General features: G+C 35.8%; 2 protein-coding genes across 4 annotated transcripts in view; both read right to left on the reverse strand.

Moving 5' to 3' along the window:
* nr2f6b (nuclear receptor subfamily 2, group F, member 6b) overlaps positions 1 to 818 on the reverse strand; it is a 17,057-nt gene extending 16,239 nt beyond the window's left edge. For both annotated transcript variants that reach the window (XM_016476402.1, XM_016476401.1), the window contains exon 1: positions 582 to 818. The gene's annotated coding sequence lies outside the window, so the exon portion shown is untranslated. The remainder of the gene's footprint in view (positions 1 to 581) is intronic.
* Positions 819 to 8,697: 7,879 nt separating this feature from the next.
* ushbp1 (Usher syndrome 1C binding protein 1) overlaps positions 8,698 to 21,149 on the reverse strand; it is a 13,761-nt gene continuing 1,309 nt past the window's right edge. The window contains exons 2-14 of one of the 2 annotated variants that reach the window (XM_016476496.1): positions 20,280 to 20,398; positions 20,092 to 20,201; positions 18,898 to 19,061; positions 18,600 to 18,809; positions 17,328 to 17,548; positions 15,832 to 15,972; positions 15,555 to 15,622; positions 15,368 to 15,461; positions 12,939 to 13,167; positions 11,608 to 11,766; positions 10,992 to 11,089; positions 10,791 to 10,913; positions 8,698 to 9,459 (exon numbers count right to left, since the gene is read on the reverse strand). In XM_016476496.1, the coding sequence (XP_016331982.1) occupies positions 9,294 to 9,459; positions 10,791 to 10,913; positions 10,992 to 11,089; positions 11,608 to 11,766; positions 12,939 to 13,167; positions 15,368 to 15,461; positions 15,555 to 15,622; positions 15,832 to 15,972; positions 17,328 to 17,548; positions 18,600 to 18,809; positions 18,898 to 19,061; positions 20,092 to 20,201; positions 20,280 to 20,398 (1,902 nt within the window). In that variant the 3' untranslated portion in view covers positions 8,698 to 9,293. The remainder of the gene's footprint in view (positions 9,460 to 10,790; positions 10,914 to 10,991; positions 11,090 to 11,607; positions 11,767 to 12,938; positions 13,168 to 15,367; positions 15,462 to 15,554; positions 15,623 to 15,831; positions 15,973 to 17,327; positions 17,549 to 18,599; positions 18,810 to 18,897; positions 19,062 to 20,091; positions 20,202 to 20,279; positions 20,399 to 21,149) is intronic. The other variant, XM_016476497.1, reaches the window with a different exon arrangement.

Consider the following 21,149-nt stretch of genomic DNA (forward strand, 5'->3'; position numbering starts at 1 on the left):
TTGCACAAAAAAAAGTTAAAATGAAACAGCTAATATTGTTTCTAATCACTGACATATCCAAGACTGCATTTTTAAAACAAAAAAGCATTTAGTGTGTGGAAAATATTTTTTTTGTTTTTCATAAAACGTAACAATGGCATTAAACAAACTGACATTTAAAGGGTTAATATATATATATATATATATATATATATATATGCATGCATGCATGCTCAGGACTGATGTTAATAAAAGAAATTCAGTAAAAAGTGGAAATATGCTATAAATATAATATTTTTATGACTATTTTTGACACTAACATTTTTGTCCTGTATAACTTTTTTATAATTGTCACACTAGGGTTAAACTGCTAATAAAGAGCTGCTTTCAAACAGCAGAAAACCACAATGCCAAACATGCAGACAGCGAGCTGGCTAATGATAAACAGAGCTCAGCCCCCACCCTGCCTGCTCCTCAAGAAGCAAAGTTCAAGAAAGTTCCTTGCTCTTTCACTTGGTTAAACAACACAATCCTGCAACTTAGCAGAGAAGCAAGCACCTTTTGGTTGAGTCTCAGTACACAGAGAGAGAGTCCTTCTGTACCTTGTTTCGTCAGTGCCGGTTGGTCCAGCCGTATGGTCTCCGGGGCCTCAGCATTCCCAGGAACCGACCTTAAGCTCTAGCCGTCTGCTGCTTCCCGTGCCCTGCTTTTCTCCATTCATCAGTAAATCATGAGATCCAACGGTCAGGAGAGACAGCTGACCCGAGCATCTGTGGTGACTGGCCAACAAGCCTCGCTCTGTTCTCTGTCCCTCTCTGTCTCTCTCTCTCTCTGAGTAGTGGAGGGCGAGCAAGCGTGTGTCTGTGTGTTCAGGGATTTGACACTGCTATTCAAGCCCTCTGGTTGCCATGGCGCCGCCTGCCTTATAAGGGTAATAGAGTCAAAGAGCAGTGAGTGGGCTGTAGCCACTCTAAACAAACAACCAGGAATGTGTTACCACACACACGGTTAACCCCTCCAGGGATGACCATAGGTACACTCAGCATGCCTCTGAGGACGGAGAAGACCTCCTTAGTGAAGATCTAAACCTTAGAAGATGTGTCAGCGTGATTAAAATCAAAGACTGTAGAACTGTAGAAAGTTCCTCACCAAACACGAGCTTCAAAAAAACACTAGCATTTCATCCTGTTTCACCAATCATCTCGTAATATTCTGAAAGAAGTCATTGTTTTATGCGGATCGTTTTGTGCTGAGCTGGTGTAAATGTGCTGTATTGAAGAGCTTTGTGCTGCTTTGTTAATCTGATTTAGGGCTTTTTTAGATCACTTTCTGTGGAAATCTTTTTGTCTTCTCATGATTGCTTTGGCGTTTACTCTGCTGAAAAAGACGTCTTAATGCAGGCAAAGCTAGTTGGTTTAGGACAGTCTGTGGACTGAAACTCATCTGAAACCAGCAAACCGGTTCAGGTGGTAAAATGTCAGATGGTACAACCCCACAAATTTTTATAATTTAAATATGTTTAACATAACTTCTTGGACATAATGATTACCCTCACATTCAAAAGTGTAAAGAAAATTAACTTGATACATGAGTTTTTGTTATCAAAGTTTGTTAAAAGTGGTGTCATTAAGATGCATTAATACATTTCGAAGAACTTGACACATGCATTATAAACTGCACTTTTTAAATTCCTTTTCTTTACCTTGGACACTCTTAAAGGCTTCCATAAGATACATTCCTTTACACAAATCTGTAAACCAAAATAAGTTGGCAAAACTCAAAAAATGTAGGTAATCATTATATAAGAAAATTTAAGATTTTTATTCTTAGATTTTCATTTTGCACACATACATGTCAATTGCTCCAATAACGTGAAACAACATTAATCTTGCACACACACACACACACAAAACATTATATAATATATAATTGATTTTAGCATTTACTCTCCCTTTTGAGTGCCATGGCAAAGCAAGCTGGAAAATAAGTTAAATTTAGTTTAAATGAAAAAAAAAACAAGTTAATTAAATTAAAAAAAAATAAGACAATTAAAATTACTTAAGAAGTTTACTTAAGTCAGTTTCATGAACTCAAAGGACAAAGAAAGTTCTAAATACTCATAAAAGTTCATTTGAAATAATTTGTTAAATTCAAGTTTGCCTGACTCAAACCAATTAATTATTTTGAGCATGGAAAGTCACTGCTCTACTGATTTGTTACAAATTAAAATACTTGTTTCCTTTCTGTAACTTTAATTTACTCTTAATAACAAGTATTGCAACACTTATGTTTGATAGCTTTTTTATTACAATGAATCATATTTTTTTTAATTTAGGTTTTCCCTAAATATACTCAAACCAATGAATTCTTGAGCATTAGGGTTTACAGTGATTCTTTGTATATTTTTGTCTTTTTCAAGTCATGTTTATTCTTTTCAACCATATGTTTTATAAAAATAACACTGCTTTACTGATTTGCATCCTACCAAGTCCAGATAGCAGAGATTTGGAGCCGTTTGTCCTGTGCTCTCTGTTTGTTTTCACTCTCTGTGTGTGTTTCCAGGTTTCTGGGGTTGAACTGTTGGTCTTTGATCCGGAATGCAGCTCTTCCTGGATTCTGATCACTTAGTATCTCTACACTCTCTCTTTCCTACAAATAAAAGTCAATCTCAAATTATCATAGACGATTTATCTAGTGCAGACACTGGACCATGCAGTCGCAATTCCAGCCCTTTTATTTTAAACTCAATCTTTAAATTCTATTCTGCCCTCAGTTCTTTGCTTTTATCATCCGTATTATAGTATATGAGATTACAAAGGTTTTATTCTGATCTGATTTTTCAGGAAAAGGCTTAGTTTCACCAGTGCTGTGGCCTTACGACATTAGTAGCCCAGACGGCCTGAGCTCTTGTTCAGGTGTTGAGGATTGTTGAAAGTGGGTTTAAACTTTAACCATTTCATAGGTGCAAAAGCATTTGCCCGAGCAGCATGCACTGAACTCTCTAGCCTCTATTGCTTTCTGACCCGTGCGAGAGGTCTGTCTCTCGACGTCGTGGGACCTTTGACCTTAACAGAGAGACGGAGCGTCAGACACTGACCAGCACGCCACAGCGAACATCTGCTGGGCCACGAATCAACATCCTCCACCCTGAGAAAAACACAGCAAACTGCCTTCATTTGGTGGGAAAGTCACACTTGAGCAATTGTTATTCAAATGAGCTGACCTCAGTATTGATTTCCAGGTTTTTAAAGATGTCTCGCACCCAACTAAACATTTAGTCACGTGTTCTTCTCTCAGTGTTATTTTAGTGGCTTTGAGATACTATTATAGTTTTTATATTTATATTTTCCATTATACGTTTTTAAAGTTTTGGTCATTTTGTTGTGTCATTTTTATTATGTCTTCATTTTTATGTCTACATATTTTTGTTTAGTTTTATTCATTTTTATTTCAGTTTTAGTTATTTTATTTTAGTATATCACATTAAACTCAATTAAAATGAGAAACTGTGCTGTGGCAACTAGATGAAAAAAAAAAGGTTTTTATATTTTATTTCACCTAAAAATATATTTTTTATTTCAAGCAACATTTTTTTTTTTATGGTTTTAATTTTAGTTTCAGTTTTAGTTAACTATAATAACCCTGGTTCCTCTAAACAAAGGTGGAATAGTTTAGCTAATAACTTGCTAATAAAAGCATATACAATTAATATTTTAAAATAAAACCATGCGATTAATCGCGATTAATCGTTTGACAGCACTAGTAGAAACAAAATGTTTTCTCAATAAAACAGCTATTGCTTTCAGTGTAACATATTTGCTAGTTGCCAAGTTTAATCACACCATTTTGATATTCACCATTTTGACTCATAATTTCAAAGGTAGGCCTTTTTTGGCCAATCAAATTTATATTCTTGATGTTATAAATGTTATATGTTACTTGTTATATGTTATAAATGCTATATTCTTCACATTTTAATATTAATTTGAAATAAAATCATAAAATTATTGCAAACCGTAACAATGTACCCAACGAGCAATTAATAAATACCTTGACAATGGGTCATTGGAGATCAAATATAGAAAAAATTAAGAGGACAGTTACCGTAATGTGTGTGTTTGTGTGTGTGTGTGTGTGTGTGTGTGTGTGTTAATTTTAGTTTCAGTTTTAGTTAACTATAATAACCCTGGTTCCTCTAAACAAAGGTGGAATAGTTTAGCTAATAACTTGCTAATAAAAGCATATACAATTAATATTTTAAAATAAAACCACATTTAAAAAAATATTTTATTATTAAAATAAAATCAAACTTATTTAAAAATTGTCCCTTTTTCCTCTACTTTCCTGCAGTTTTGTACTACTATACTGTAAAAATAAATAAATTAATTAATTAATTAAAAATACATAAAAATAAGGCACAATGTGCTGTATTAATATAAAGGAATTTTCCTTATTGATTTGTTACAGGTGTTGTTTTTAAATGGAAATGTAAGTAAAATTAATAGATAAACTGGCAGAAGATTACTGGTACATTTCCCTTTTATTTTTTACGATATAGTTTACACTTCATAACAACTACTGCAACACTTTTGTTTGAACAAACTGTATTTGTTAAATTTGTCACCTGGATGGAATAAATGTATATAAATAGAAAACGATTCCCTTATTTTCTGTTGCAATATTGAAAATGCAGCTGTCAGATTAGCACAAGTGAATAATACCTCACACTACAAGTACAAAACTACCATTCTGCAGCCTAGACAGAGAAAACAGGAGATGAAGAGCAAACGAGGGAAAGAAAAGGGGTCAACTGGAGTGATAGTATGGGCTCTAATACGCTCAATAAAGACATCTTAAAGGGATTACAAACCTGCTCCCTTCACTGAAAGCCCTGCTGCCTGCTTTCACCTCTAAGATTCTTCCTCTCTTAATCCGTCTCGTACTGGAAAAAAGAGTTAGGCTTTTACGTGAGGTCAGTGTTTGTGTGGGCCGCAGTGATTCGGGGTCAGTTGAGGCTGCGTGTGTTTTCAGTCTAGCAATATGTTATTTGAAGGGTTAATTCACTGTCAAGATCCAAAAAGCAAGCTCAATATAAGAGAGTCGTTGTGTAATTTAGGGTACATTTCACATTAGGAAGAAAGTGTAAAAACTAGTGTTGTCAAACAATTAATCGCGATTAATCGCATCCAAAATAGTTGTTGTTGTTGTTTTTTATGAAACCAATTTTACATTTTTAGAAGTGTCTAATTAGTAGCATAGTTGACATGAGCTAAATAAAATATTTTCTCGTGAAAGAAAATTAAATTAAAAATGTGTCTATTTTTCTAAGGCATTTAGATTGTAGAAATACATTTAATGTACATAATAATTTAATTGAATAATTTAGATAATGTTGACTAATATTTTTTATTCATTATTTTGAACTCAAAAGACTTATCAATTCAAAAAGCAGACATTGCAAAAACCAATTTAAGGGACATAAAGCAAATTTCAAGCAAACTGGGAAAAAGCAGGGGTAGGCTACGTTTTCTCTTAATATGATATTTCTTAAGAAGATTGTTATAAACAATATGATTATCATCAATGGACATGAAAGGTTTCCTAGAATGAGCCAATAGACTTTTTGTGTACTGAAATGATCGGTTTGGACTTTTTTTGCTAAATGTCTCCATTTGAGCTCCATTATAGAACGACAGTCATGCGGGGTTTGGAACGACATGAGAGTGAGTGCATGTTTCCACTCATTTTTCCACCCTTTAATAGTCTGTTGGACAAGCGAAATGAAAGAGAGAACAGAAAAACCACATTCAGTCATTTGATCAGGGTCAAACGTCTTTTTTATCTGAATAGCAGCATGTTATACCGCTAAGTGCGGAGTGTGAGAGGTTAAAAGCGAAGAAAGGGAGGGCCGGAGGAAACGAGAGGAAAACAGAAACAGAGTACGAGTCGAGAGGAAAAAGAGAGCATTGACGTCTGTGAGAAAAAGAGCATCGGCCAGCTACAATCCACTCACGCTGTTCAGGGGGAAGCGTATTTAAATGTGACATGATGTTTGGGGTAAATGAGCTGACCTTAACCCTGCAGGTCAGAGCCTGCTGTGTGTGCGTGTGTGCTTTCGGGGCGGGGGCGGGGCCTAATAACCCATCCCCCTGCTGTGATTGACAGCTCCTGTTTTTGTGAGTTTTTTCCCAGGGATCGCAGCATCCCAAAGCTCTTAAAACACTTTACAGCACACAGATGCTGCTGGGTTTGCGTGACATACTCTTCTGTGACGTTTGCCTTCACTTTCTATTTCACAGATTGTTGTATTTGAATGAGGGAATTAGTTGATTAGTTCTGTGAGTTAGTTATGAATAACATTGCATCTAAACAGTGCGCATTAAAAGTGCGCAATTCTTGTCTTGGCGAGCATTTAGAAACAGTAACAGTCTTAAGTGAGTAGGGGAAAAATGATGTATCAATATTTTTCTTGCATGAAGACTTGAGGGATCTAGTTTTGGTCTGGTCCTGACTAGACTTCTGATTTTAGATGGTTGATAGTTGTTCGAGGTCAGTGATTTTTATTTTAAATTTTTTTACTCCAAGGCCCCACGTTAAATTATTTTAATATATTATTTTAATCTATTCCTAGTTTCTGTAGTGAAAAAAATTTATTAAAAATAAAATTCTAAAATAATTCTAATTAAAATGAATTACATTTCAGGATTCCAGAGTTTTTATATTTTTCAGGGTTCGACCTCTTAATTTACATGGCACTTCCAGTCGTTTGTGATTTTATGTATATATATATATATATATATATATTAGGGCTGTCAGTCGATTAAAATTTTTTATTAAATTAATTACCTGATGTGTCAATTAATTAGTCTAATTAATCGCAAAATAAATTTGACTGAAAATACCCACAAAAGATTATTTAAAGCTATTTTTGTGTTAAATGAGAAAGTATCAAGTAGACATTACAAATTGTAACTGGCGGGGCCAGTGCGTTATCTGCGTTAAAATATTTTAATCGCGTTATTTTTTCATAATTATTGAAGTTAACACATTAAACTGACAGCCCTAATATATATATATATATTTAATTTATTTACATGACTTTTCTAAATTAGTCTTCCTCATACATTCACAGAAAAAAGGTACAAAAGCAATCACTGGGGTGGTACCTTTGAAAAAGGTACACCTTTGTACCTTTTTTGTTTTTACCAATAAAGGGGGCATATTAGTACCTTAAAAGTACATATTAATACCTAAAGTGTATATCTTAGCACCTAAATGGTACATATTAGTACCATACCAAGATACTGACCTGTATACCTCAGGTCCTTCCTTCAGTGTGTTCACACATTTTTTTGTCTCCCAGGTGAAAAATGTAATTTTTTTAATGATTATGGAGAAACAAGAATGATTATCTCATCATTCAGCATGTCGTTTTCACATCACTTCAGCAGTTTGTTGAGGATATAGGAGACGTAATCATTATCTTTATCCAAACGATCACTAAAACTCAGATCTTCCCGAAGCAGGCATGTTCAGGACAGAGTCTGTGTTTATCGTGACCCCGTGACCCCCTTTATTCAGCAGCTCCTGCAACAGAGAGCAAATCCTTTAACCCTGGGGGTGTGACACTCAACCTTTGCCACAGCTGCAGTCAGCTGGCCCAGGCGACACTGAAAGACGTGGATCAGTGAAAGAGAAGACAAACATGCGAGTCAGTCTCCTCTGACCTCTCTCTCTATTGTGTGTCCCTCCCTTCCCCCCCGTTTCCACTGTGAGAGCGACGGTGAGGCCGAATCTTCACAGGAAGAGTGATCCGCGCTGGGAAAGACACACCACCTCTGGCACACACTGACCCATTTTCTGTGATCTCGGTTTTCCTGAGACTCACAAGGAAAAAATGCTTTTAAATGAAAATGATTATGCAGCTGCTTTGATCGTGAAGAGGGAATGGACAAAAGGAGGTCAGAGTTACGACGCAGTGTTATTTTGGTATCGTTGAGCTACTATAATAGTTTGTTCATATTTCAATTACATTTAATTTTTATATTTTCTGATTTTGTGTTAATTTTAGTTCAAGTTTTAGGAATTCTGAATTCTCTCAATGTTCAATGCAGGGTTCACAAAACGCTTGCCCTTGAAAGATGGCTCAGTACCCAGTTTATTTGGACCAGCTGACTCCACTGAATCACATCCTGTAAATATGATAAATAATAGATATTTATATTTTCTATCAAGCGTTCAAAATATGGAACTATGGCAATGGGCGTATCGTTTCTGACACATGTTGTACACAGTAGACCAATCACAACAGAATGGGCCATGACCAATCAGAGCACAGTAGGCTCACAGAAAGGAGGGGTTTAGAGAGGCTAAAGCTTTGAACTGCTTCGAACAAATCGTTTGAGAATCGTTGGAGAATCAGATGATATTAAAACATATTTTGAGAAAATTAAAGCGTTTTTGACCTTGCATGCATGTAAACCTATATAAACAATACTCACAAACAATATTAGGAACCTTAAAAATGGCATAATAGGGGCACTTTAACTATAATAACCATTTCAGCTTTGTATAGCGATATCTGTCAATGCGATAGCGAGTTGTGTTAGATGGACAAAACTGATATAATGTTTTTCTAATGCGCATGCACCTGTTGTTGTTGTTGCTGCCTGCTTTCATACAGCAAACTACCAGGTCACAGTAGTTTTTAAACTACATCAAAACTGTAACTGTTTTATTCATTATGTAAAAAAACATAACTTTAAAATGATATACAAAATTCGCATGCAATTTTTCACATACATATATCTGTACAAATAGAAAGGAATAATACTTACAAGCAAATATTTGTAAAATGATGTACACTGACATGATGATATAGAGACATATTAGTAATATCAAGGCCTAGAATAGCTGGTATTTCCCAATAGCTAAACTTGCAGTCTTTGCACTTGGCTACTTGTCTACTTACATGATGTACATTCCAGCAAACTGTCAAAATGGCTAATAAATGTTCAGTTAAACTTTTTCACATGGGAGAAAAATATGTCTTTGAAGAGTATTCCTACAATCAGGTAGGTAACCAAACTTTTGAGTGATGCTGCATCTACACCAACAGGAGCCAGCAAAGCAATTACCTTATTGACAAATGGTGCATCCTGGTGCTGCAATTTTAGTTGCAATTTTATTTTTGTAGGTCAATGATCTATATACTCAGTTTTTCTAAAAACCCAGCCTCTCACTCAAAATCAATGTTCATCATTAGCTTTCATAAATGTTTGTCAATAAAATGATACTAAGAAGAACTGCACTGTCTAGAGTATTGTCTCCTCTCTCCTCCACTCCATAGCTTCTAGTGTAGTACTTAGCTCGGCCTCTTCTTTAGCATGTCGTTCGCCCATTACTGCGATTTGCTTCTCCAGTCGCCACAGCTGCTCCTGGTGCTTCTTTCGAGAACTTCTGTAGCTGCTTGAAACTTTACTGTTGGAAAAAATGATTGTGATTATTCTATGGGTTGTTGACATATAAGTGTACACAAATAAAGCGAACTTTTTGTAACTATTGTCATTGGTCTTATTCAAGTCTGAGCAGGATACAAACCAGCGTCAACTGGAGTTGGATGCACTAACAAGGATACTAAAGACCTCGCTCCCATCCGGGTCACGGCACCAATATAAATTGGTGTTTTTGCACTGTTCCGAATAAGATTCAAATGAACATCGACTGACATGGTAATCAGGCTCACTAACAAGGACTCTAAAGACCGCAGCCACTAGAGTGAGCTGCTAGTGCACCTCTTGAGGCCAGGTGAGTGGGGTTTACCTGCACAGCTTTAATTAAGGCTGCACAATAAACGTTAAATGATTCATCATGATTATTATGCGCAAAAATATAATCACATAAGCACAAATCAAGAGAACATCAACTCGCACAGTTTGCTCACAGATTTAGTCGAAGCAAACAAATGTGTAAAAGAAAACAGACTGGCTGTTTTACACTTTAATTTGAGCAGAAAATCTCAATAGAGATTGCTAAATGATTGATCAGTGTTTTCAGCTCATCAGCAATTTTTCCATAATGCAGAGAGAGTGCATGTGTGTGGTTGCCAGGTTGAGAAGATTCAGTATACCACTGGGCAGGAAGTGTATCGATTGATGAAAAAAGCTCTGTTTGGGGGATTTAAACTCTTGAAATCTGGCAACCACACAAGCTTACGGAGGCTTGTTACAAATGCAAGATAATGCAAATGCCAAATTAAAATAAAAAGTTTTTAGGATAAATAACCAGAAGGCAAACATCACAAACGATTATGCTTAATAAATTGAGAGAAACAGAAGTCATGATCACAATGAAAATATCTGAACTGAACCAACACTGAACTGACTTAAGTTAGACAATGATACTATTATGCCCTGCTTATAACTTATAACATCCTGGTTAAACCAGTTTGTGACCAACTACGGACCAGCTTAAACTAGCTCAAACCAGCTACCATGCTTCAAAACTAGCATATGCTGGTTTTTTCAACATGGTTTAGAGCTGCTTTACAGCAGAATCTAAACTGTCTTCATAACTGTATTTCAATGATTGATTCTGCTATTTCCTATTTATCTCTGTGAAGCTTATTTGACACAATCTTCTTTTGTATAAAGGTGACTTGACTTGACAGCTCTTACCAGCTAGCGTCTGTTACATATTTGTCGGAATTGTTGATCATGTGACTATACAAGCTGTTACTATGACAATCATGTGACTGTATGTACTCTACTTCTTATGCTAATGATAGTGTTCGTGATGGGGTTTTGGATTACATGTAGTAGCGGGAGAGACGCGCAATCTCCTCTCTGTTGATCCTTCTCTGAGTAGTGCTGTCTGTGAGCGCCGAGTCCAGCGACTCACGTAAAGCTGCCACTCTCTTCCTCAGTGACTGTTCCCTGCAACCGGAAGTAGAACATCCACAAGTAATGAGTCCTTTTCATGAGAGTCTGATGTCTTTTGGTGTCTTTTCCTACCTTTGCAGTGCTGCTTGTAGTTCTCTTAGGATAGAGTGATTCCGAGGACCAGGAATTCCCCCTCCACCTTCTAGTTTTGCCATATTTTCAGCAATTCTCTACAACCGAGACAAGGTGTATCACTTTTCAGTGTTTCCGAAAATAAAAAATAAAAAAATCATCTGGTATTTCGACACATTGTAACTCACAACTTTCTGTTGACCATCATGCAAACATAATAGTACATTTCCAAACCAATGGGAGCAAAGAACGCTCCCATTATAATCAAATCGGTTCGGCCGCAGCAGGAACTCATTGACTGAGTGAAAACTCCCATTTATGATGCACAATCAGTCTCTTACTTATATCGTGTTTATACTTGGTTATAGTGAAACAATTCATGAGCACACATGCTGAACAAACTCAGTGGATTCTGACTTAAACACCTCTGATTGGTCATTGGGTTCATGCGCTCAACAAACATGTCTATGATTGGCTACAGTGCTCAACCCTGTTGTAAATAGAAACCATTGATGCGCTTCACACAAGGGAACACTTAAAAGCAGACGCATATCAGCAGGTACCGGATCGTTTTTAAAATGTATCAACTTTTGACACACTAGGCATTTCGAAGCACCTGTTGAGTGGCTCTCCTCTCCCCCAGCTCATCTCGCAGACTGTCCAGGATCAGAGCACCAGCAGAATCCTGGGCACTCTGGACCATCAGCGTCAGGTCCAAACACCGCCTCTCTTTCTCCAGGAGCCGCAGATTCCCACGCATCTCTGACATCTCCTCCTGCGCAAAATTAAATCATGTTATGAGAAACTGTACATTTCAACTGTAAAGTAATCATGATAAAACTGCATTGCATCACATTCATAAAATATATGAGTGCATCGTTTGTGCGTCCTTAGGGACATTTTTGTCTTTTCATTTTTGTTTTTCATTTTGGCTGTTAACGCAAACAGCATAAATTGTGTAAAAAATTTATATTTTTATTGGAATTTTAATATTTAATTTCCTTTCGTACATCTCTTTTACACATGATCCTGGGTGTATTTTTTGTACCTAAAGGACAAAATTTCCCCTTTGAAACCCATTAATACTGTAATATTTAATATTTAAGCATACATTCATGCATTCTTTGTTAATAGGCTTTGTTCTGTTGTAAAGACATCATTTTTGCTGTTAACTGCTTCTGCTAAAAAGGCAACTGAATTGAAATTATGTAATTATAATTGTGTGGGTGTATTGGTATCGATATCAGAGTGTGTTTTGCATGTTTGTAAGGAGTGTGTGTGTGTGTGTGTGTGAATGTGTGTGTGAATGTTTTTTCTTTAATCTGACACTGCACAAAAATAGCCTAATAATGCATCATAATTAACGTTTTTGCTACCTTAGAAAAAAAACTATTTGCCATAATATATTTAAAATACATTTATTTCATACTAAAGGTCCTTGCACACTGAATCAAAATGCTTGCTACGAAAATGCAAAAAAATCGAACCTGGTCTGAATTTTTTTTATTACGGACGGAAGTTTCGGAGGCAGTGTGTAAACGTGATTGACACAACGTTAGGTCGTATTTATTTTTTAACGTGCGAGAATTTCGGACTCAGTGTGCAAAGACCTTTAGTATACTCTAAACCAATTAACATATTTATTGATATATCACTTAAGACTTACTGATATAAAAATCATTATGTAAACAACAAACTGACATTTAAAGGGTTAAAATCCTGAAAATGAATGCATTTTTGGTAGTTATATGATCAGGACTGATGTTGGTAAAGAAATGTCACTGAAAACAGAAAAAAAAATATTAATATACAATATTTATGACCATTTTTTTGGTATGGAGATTTTGTCCTCTAAGGACCTCTGTGTAACTTTTTTAAACTGACATGCAAGGGTTAAAACTGGTTCTGAATATATAAAATAGGGGTAAACTTTTCATAATAGCTCACCCTGACTGTCACAAGCTCATACAGCAGAGCCGCTTTCTCTTCTTTGGTGTTTTTGGAAAGTGAACTGGTGCGACCTCTGACCCCTGCGAGCGTGCCAGTGTCAGGACTGATCTTGCCCTCTCCTGCTTCGCCCCGCTGCGGGATACACACAGCGGCCCTGTCCTGTTTCAGCCTGGAGATCCTTTGCAGAAATACACCAGACTTGTCCTCAAACTCCTTCTCCGACAAGCTGCAGTTTACGGAAAAAGGGAGAGAGAAAGAATGAGAGAGGCTTTTCAGATCTAAGATGACGTCTGTTTCATTATCAGACCAAAATAAGTGGATTGATTGAACTGGTTTAGGAAGGTAATTGCATGTTAAGCCAGTGTAATTAATCTAATTAGGACCTAAAAACTTTGTTGAGATAATTGCCCTCAGATTCAAGCTGCATACCGGTTTCCATTGAAACTAGTAGGTGTGCAGATGAGATATTTATCCATGTAATGCACTAAAGAAACAGAGGGATTAAGTTAAAGTTAAGGATAAAAAAGCCTATGAATATAGCTAGATGGTAACACTTACTCATGCAAACAGTAATGTAACAAAGGCCACTGTCATATCAAAGTAAAATTTTATGATAATTTAGTGTCCCAATACTTACATACAGTACTATTCCAACTCACGAGCATGTACTTACTCATACACTCTCAAAGTACTTAGTGCATAGCAGAAGTATGAAACTGGCACACAATCTATAATTTTAATGCACTATTGCATGCTACATGGGACAGATAGCAAGCAAACTGAGATGCAACCCTGGGTATCTCTGTCTGACTAAGGCCCTGTCCCAAATGCCACCTAAGCTCATTAGATCCTTCTCAGAGTACTTTGGTGACATAATACAGCAACTTTCTGAAACCTAAAATGTCAAATGGGACACCTTACAGTCTTGTGGACTTCATGCAAACACGACAAACAAGTTACCTTAAATATACATCAAGTGCGCTATTTGAGACCGAGACTAAAATTGCGTCACATTTACTGCTGCTTGACAAAATTTCACAGGCGAAAGAAAGCAGGAACGGATGTGAAAAATTACGATGAATGAAATACGGAATAATGATGCCAAAATAAGCATCCAAAGCTATTCTGTCGGCTAGCAAGCAAACAAACCCTAAATAGCTGCTGCCCAAATAACTGTTTTTCAAACAGCCTTCTTTTTATGGATCATTTTATAATATTAAAATAATCAAGCACACTCACACCATCCGAGGTGCAGATCAGAAGATATCAAATCTGTGTAGAGAGGATATGTAACCGCACACTCACTTGCAAATAAACTATTTTAATTACTTACCCAACGTTTTGCAAGTGAGTGTGTGGTTATATATCATTTTATAATATTAACATCATAACATGTGGTAAACTCTCAGACCAAAACCAGTGTTTTGGTTTGTTGCTACATTACAAATGTCTTGCCGGGGTCACTGGTGAACCAGTAGGCTTGCTATTGGTCAGCGCTGCGAATTAGTATGCCAGTGTTCACCAAACTTGAACCTGATGCAAAATTTACGTCGAACAATTTGTTCACCACTGCAAGTCCTTCTGGTGAAATCCTTCACTGCACTGATTCCAATGGAGTTTTGTGACGCCCTTCCATTTTCAAATAGTACTAATAGCTCGCTACGTATATTTTCAATGTTCTGTAGCCACCTTGTTGATTAAACGACACTTAAAATGCATGTCTGCAAAAAGACTTACAAATCTGGACATTTTCAGGGACAGGAGATGAGATATTCTGATGAATAATATCAGAACAAATCTTTGTTTATTTGTATGAAATGTTTTAATCACTCCGTATTTTCATTGATTATAATTTCATTGTATGTCATTCACATGATATGTAAAAATTCTTAATTAATATGCATAGTAGTAGCCCTGTTAATGCATTACTGTTTACAATTAAATATGTTTAACATCATTGCATTTCTTTAAGGCAGGTACTGCATTCATTCGATCTATTTTAAAAGCCTGAAACAAGAGCAACACACACAAGCAAATCCTGCTTATCTGTCAAATTCATTTATGAAAAATTCATGTGAACAGTCTTAATGAGAAGATGAGCACTAGACTGCTGCAGGTTAGTAAGGAAATTTGTTTCATTATTATTCAGAACGCACATTTGGAAAAGAACGTATATTTATAGGAACAATTCACAGCAGGTTCAGAATAATTAATGTTAATGCAGAGAATGTGATTCATCGTTTTAATCAACTGACAGCCCTAAAACAAAGTAATCTGTGTTCTCCTGTGTAACTGTCGGTTTGTAGGTACATTTAACGCTGTTATCAGAAACACCTGAGCCGTATTAAGAAAGAACGCAGAAATAGTCCATTGAAATGAGCAACAGTAAATGTTACCGCACCTAAAGAGATTGCATATAAAACAACAACCTGTTTGGTTTGGTCTCAGCAGTGCCCTCTGGTGGACTGGAGGATGGCTCGTCTTTGTCCAAGTTCTCAGGCTGGGGTGTGCTAATTGTTTCTGTAAGATGAAAATGCTTTATTTATATGTGTGTGGTTGTACTTTAATGTGTTTATGTGCCACATGAGCTGTAATTCAAAGAGTGTGCAGCACCTGCGTTCTGTTGTTTACTGGCTTCGCACAGGGACAGCAGGTCACTGTAAGCCTCCTCACACTCCTCACTGTCAATCAAAGAGCCATTATCAGCATACCACTCACACATGCACGCTCCTCAAGGCGAAAGGTCAAGGTTTACGATGTCAAAAAGAATCAAGAAAACACTTTCAGGATCAGTTTTAGAAACGAGTGTGATATATACAAGTGACTAAGCGCTGATCCGGGATCAGCTGTGATTTTACGCTCATACAGAGGTGAAGACAGCAGCACACACCAGTATGCCAGAGCCATGTGTAGAGCCGAGCTGTCTGCCTCCTGTCGGCTAAGACTCATGCTCAGCTGCTCCGATTCACCTTTCCTTCTGACCAGTGCGGCATTTAGACGCTCATTCCTAGCTTTCAGACGCTCCAGACACCTGCTCAGAGAAAACACACCAGTCAGAAGAGATCCAGCATTCAAACATTATTCAATAATTAGAGTTAAGCAAATTTTACAAACTTCCCTGGCTCAAATTTTTGATTTAGTTCATTTTTAATGAACATAAATAGTGATGATAGCCAAAATATTACATTTCATGGATGTATATTTTCTGAGTAATCCACTATTTTGTAAAACTGACAGCCAAAAATGGTAAAAATGACTTTAACAACATTATATTATACAGTATACACCAAGACTGGTGGGTCTATTAGTAAAATATGTTGACTTTGGCAATCTCTGTTGCATTATATGATAATAATGACCGTTCACAAATGGGAAAAATCACTTTTCATCTTTACCTGAAGTTTGCATGCCTGTAACTCAAGAAGTAATAAAGATATCTTAATGCCCTTTTAGATTTTAGTTCTTAACAATTCTTCTTCTAATATCTTCATTTTAGAGCCCTTATGGTTCATTTCCAGAGATATAGGGATTTCAATGTGTTATATTGTACAGATTTATAGTGGTCAAAAACCAAATGTGGGTCACTTTGCATACAGTTGATTTTTTTTTTTCTTTTAAAGAGGAATGTCGGAAAAACAAATAATGTTGAAACTAGAAATGCATCTTGTTTCCCCTCTACCAAACAACTGCATTTAACACACCTGTCCGAGTGCTATAAATATTATTTTCCCAAAGTTTGTGTGCCAGTATTAAAGATATCTTAATATGCTTTTAGGATCTGGTTCTTAATAAATATTTCTTTTTAAATTTTCATTTTAAGGCCCTATATTGTTCAATCCCGGAGATATAGGGATCCCAATGTGACCAAACGGTTGAATTTTACCCATTTTCAATGGTCGTAACCATTGTCACTTCCCATACAGCTGATACTTATTGCACTTAAAGAAGGATGTCTGAAGAACTAATAATATTGAAAATAGAAATTAAGCTTAATTCGCTCAATCAAAACAATTGCATACAACATACTTGTCTGAGTGATAAAAATGCACTGAAATGGTGAAGTTGAGGCACATTGACTTGCTCTCAGTCGTCTATTCATAAGATTATAAATTTGAATCAGTTTCAGGGATATTTGGAGAAGAGATTCTGTTCATTTTAACAGCTTCTGAAGCTACCAAGACTTCAAGCCATCCAGGTAACAACCATCCAGAACGCCCTAGCAATTGTATAGCCAATGAGAACACCTTATCTAGACGGACTCAAACCTGTGTCCCCTGCATGAGAACCATAGCTCAATATTTTAGGGGGGGGGTTTGGTGTTGTTGTCTTTGGATGTAGACCATAATCCGAGGTCAGTATAGAGGAATAAAACTAATAATATCTCACCTCTGCAGCTTTTCGATCTCAGTCTGCAGCACCGAATCAACGGTGCCGGGAGACGAAGGGGAGTCCGGCCTGGAGCTGGGTAGTTTGCGGGACAGCAGCGGGGATCCAGGATATGGAGGAGAGGAAAAGCAAGGGCTTGAAGTTCGACTGGAGGACAATGAAGGACTAACAGGAGGAGAACGACTCACTCCATACAGCCATTTCCTCTTCAGGTCCACCACCTGCCAAAAGATGAGTTCAGAAGTATAAGTTATTGACTGATTATATGACTGAATATTTTTTTTAAAGCTTAATAAACATGAAAGACTTTTTTGGCTTAAAAAAATTAAATTAAACTAAATGAAAAAAATTTAGGGGTAATAATAAACATTACAGATTTTTTTGACTTATCAGTTAATTCATATTAATACACATTATTCATAATTGCTAAAAAAAAAAAAGGATGCCCCATATAATGTTTAAAGCTACTATTTGATATGATGAAGTATATAATCGTATATGAATTCATTTTTATATTATTTAATATTAATAAGTAATGATATTATTACTTTGAGGTGTGCCACTGATATACAATTTAAATATAATTTAATGTTGCAGTTGCATATGGACTATGAAATATGAAATCATATTTTAATATTATAATTGACTATATGCTTGTTTATGGCACCATTAATTTATGTCCTATACCAGATGGCAATTCTACAGGTATTCTTAAAATAATAAAATTATCATTATTATTCTTTAGTTTATTCTGTAGAAAAAGCTGTTTTAATATATAATAATCAATATTATTATTATTATTACATGTTTATATTATTATAATATAATTTAGGATATAACATCATAATATATTATAATTAGATATTTATACTCCATTATGAAGAAAACTCATTTCTTATTTTTCTTCTTAACATCCACATCCATTCTTACAAAAACCCATAAAAAAAAAAGAACAAAATGTGGCAAAACACCACCAATTAATTTTTTATTTTAACTTTTATTATTAAAAATAAAATTAATAATAAATATTATTCACATTCATAAAAATCATGATCGCTATTTTATTAAAACAGTAAAAGTATTATTGTTATTATTAATAATAATAATTAAATCCGATTTTAATATAATTTTATTATAACATATTTCCATATATTTTTCTGTTTATGGCACCATTAATTTATGTCCAGTAGATCTGTAGTAGTAATTGAGTTTTATGAAGGAAAACATGACCATTTTCTGTATTAATGATTGATTAAGAATGTCCCCATCAACCTTTTCCTGTAGCCACTTTTTCTCGTCCTCAAGATCCATCAGAGATCTTTCAGCACCCATAAGCTCTTCCTGACGGCTCTTCAAGGAGTTGTTGAGGTCTTGGTTGTGTTTGTAGAGTGAGAGAACATCCCGCTGATACTTACGTCTCTCATCAGGGGGCAGAGCAGAGGGGTACGAGATCCCCAAATCCCTCTCCATCTCCTCCAGCACCTGGGGCAGATCACACAGGTCAGAGCTGGAGGAAGTTCAGATTGCATACAGCACACGCAGTACCCTACAGAGGGGGCTCCATGAGCACCTGTGTGGCCTGAACCCAGCTCTCCCGGGCTGCAGAGAGATGCTTTGCCTGCATTGTCTCAGCGTTCTGAGTATGCAGCCTGAGCATTTTCCTCCCCTGACCACTAGACGCCTCAAGAGCAGAGAGAACCTTCTGCAGCTCGTTCCACAGCTCACTGCTGCCCCCTGCGCAAAAACAGTGATTTTTTTTTTTTTTTGGTACATTTCCAAATTGTTTTTGGAATATTCAAATTATTCAGATACAATTATTCATTACAAAATATTGAAGTAGTTAGGGAAAATGTGACAAAATACTCACTTTAATATTATTAATTTTATTAGTCATTTTTATTAATAAACATTAATATTTTTATTATAATAATTATAATTATTTTAAGTTGAGCCAAATTCCTGATTTTTGATTTATTATTTTATTAATCAAATACAATTATTATCATTCTTTAGTTTATTCTGTAGAATGTTTTTTAAAATGATGAATATTATTATTAAATACAAATAAATTTTAAAATTGTATTTAAAGTTACTTAATAATAATAAATAAGTTATTCCTAAAGAACTTTTTAGATGTTTGCATGCACTCCATTATAAAGAGAAAAACAATGTTTTTAATTTTTAGTGTTATTTTTCCTTCCGACATCCATATTTATTCTTTCTTTTTAAATGTTTGCACTCCATTATGAAAGAAACTCATAAATTACTCACTATGGTTTTGTTTTTTAGTATTATTTTTTCCTCCTGACTTCATCCATATTCATATAAAAAAAAAGAAGATGTGGAAAAACACCACTAATTAAGTTGAATATTAATTATTATGTTAAAAAAATTATTAGCAATATTTTATTACCATCATCATCATCATCATCATAAAAATAACTTTTCAGTTGTTTGCACACCATTATGAGCAGATGTGAACACCATTATGAAAACTCGTGGATTACCTAAGTTTTTGGTTTTTAGTGTTATTTTTCCTCCCAACTAAAAAATTCTCAACATTTCTCAGGAGCCTTAATTTAGACAAAAATTACTAGCATGTGTCGGAAACGTTATAATGTGCCCAGAGAAAATAATTTTAACGTTTAATAAGTAGTTTTGCATTTGGAAACAAAAGTCTGGCAGGACCAATAGCGCAGTAAATAGCAGGCTGTCCGTTCTGACACAGCATTTACTGTGATTGACGATGAGGCACTGTACATGCCTTCTGAGTCCCTGCAGACGTCTTTGGTCTTGGACTCCACTGATGCTGTGCCAGCGTCCACCATCGAGCCCTGCTGCGGGACGCACCCACTGACCCCAACTGGACTTTTTCTGTCAGAACACACACCTTTTCACTTAGTGTAGAGCAATATATATATATAGTTTGCAATTGTTTGAAGCCGGGATTACCGTGGTATTTGTAGGGAGTCCATCTTCCTGTTGAGGTCAGAAATGATCTTCAGTAAAGTGTTGACCTCCGTCTCACACTGCGCCAGTTCAGAGTCCGCCGACACCAGACTGTCCGATCTCTGAGAATAAAACTCTTCTTCATTTCACGTTTTTTCCCGTCACTATTCGGCACTTTCCCCTCAAATGCACAACCCATAGCTGGAGAGGCCACTAAATAATTTTAGGATTTCCGCAATGGGCAAAATGCAGATGGAGTTTTCCAGTCATAAAAGTGGAATTTACTATATAACGCGAAATGTCACGGAGTTTGGTAAATCTTAGATAAATAAATCAAAAGTTGTGCTGTGCACTTAATGAAATCCCTATATGTGTCTGTGACTATTAAAGCACAAAAGTATGGAGGACGAAACCTGCAAAAACAATAAATAAATAAATATGCAAATAAATACATAAATGTCTGTATAAATACACAAATTCTTGTTTAAATACATATAGAAATAATTAAACATGTGATTAAAGTAGGCAAATAAATAAAATAAATTAGTGGACACATGGAAAATGTTTAAGGAAATGCTAAACTCATCCTATTTATTTTCCTTTGATCACTCATTTATTTCTGAATGTAGTTCCGCATTTATTTTTCCTCTGCATAACATGCTAATGAGAGGGTGTCAACCATGGACTTGGTCGGGGTCATGTCATAGCTGGGGGCGCGGCTTTCCCGCTGACAGGAAATGCATGGTGTTAATCCAGTATGACCTACGTAAAGTCACTTTTTCCGTTTAACAGAGCAAGATACATAAAAAAACTGAGCTGTATTGTCCGTACAGTATCTGTGACTTTACAAACGACCCAAAGAAATGGCCAGTG

Source organism: Sinocyclocheilus anshuiensis, unplaced genomic scaffold (assembly GCF_001515605.1).
Source record: "Sinocyclocheilus anshuiensis isolate Anshui unplaced genomic scaffold, SAMN03320099.WGS_v1.1 scaffold308, whole genome shotgun sequence".
NCBI lineage: Eukaryota > Metazoa > Chordata > Actinopteri > Cypriniformes > Cyprinidae > Sinocyclocheilus > Sinocyclocheilus anshuiensis.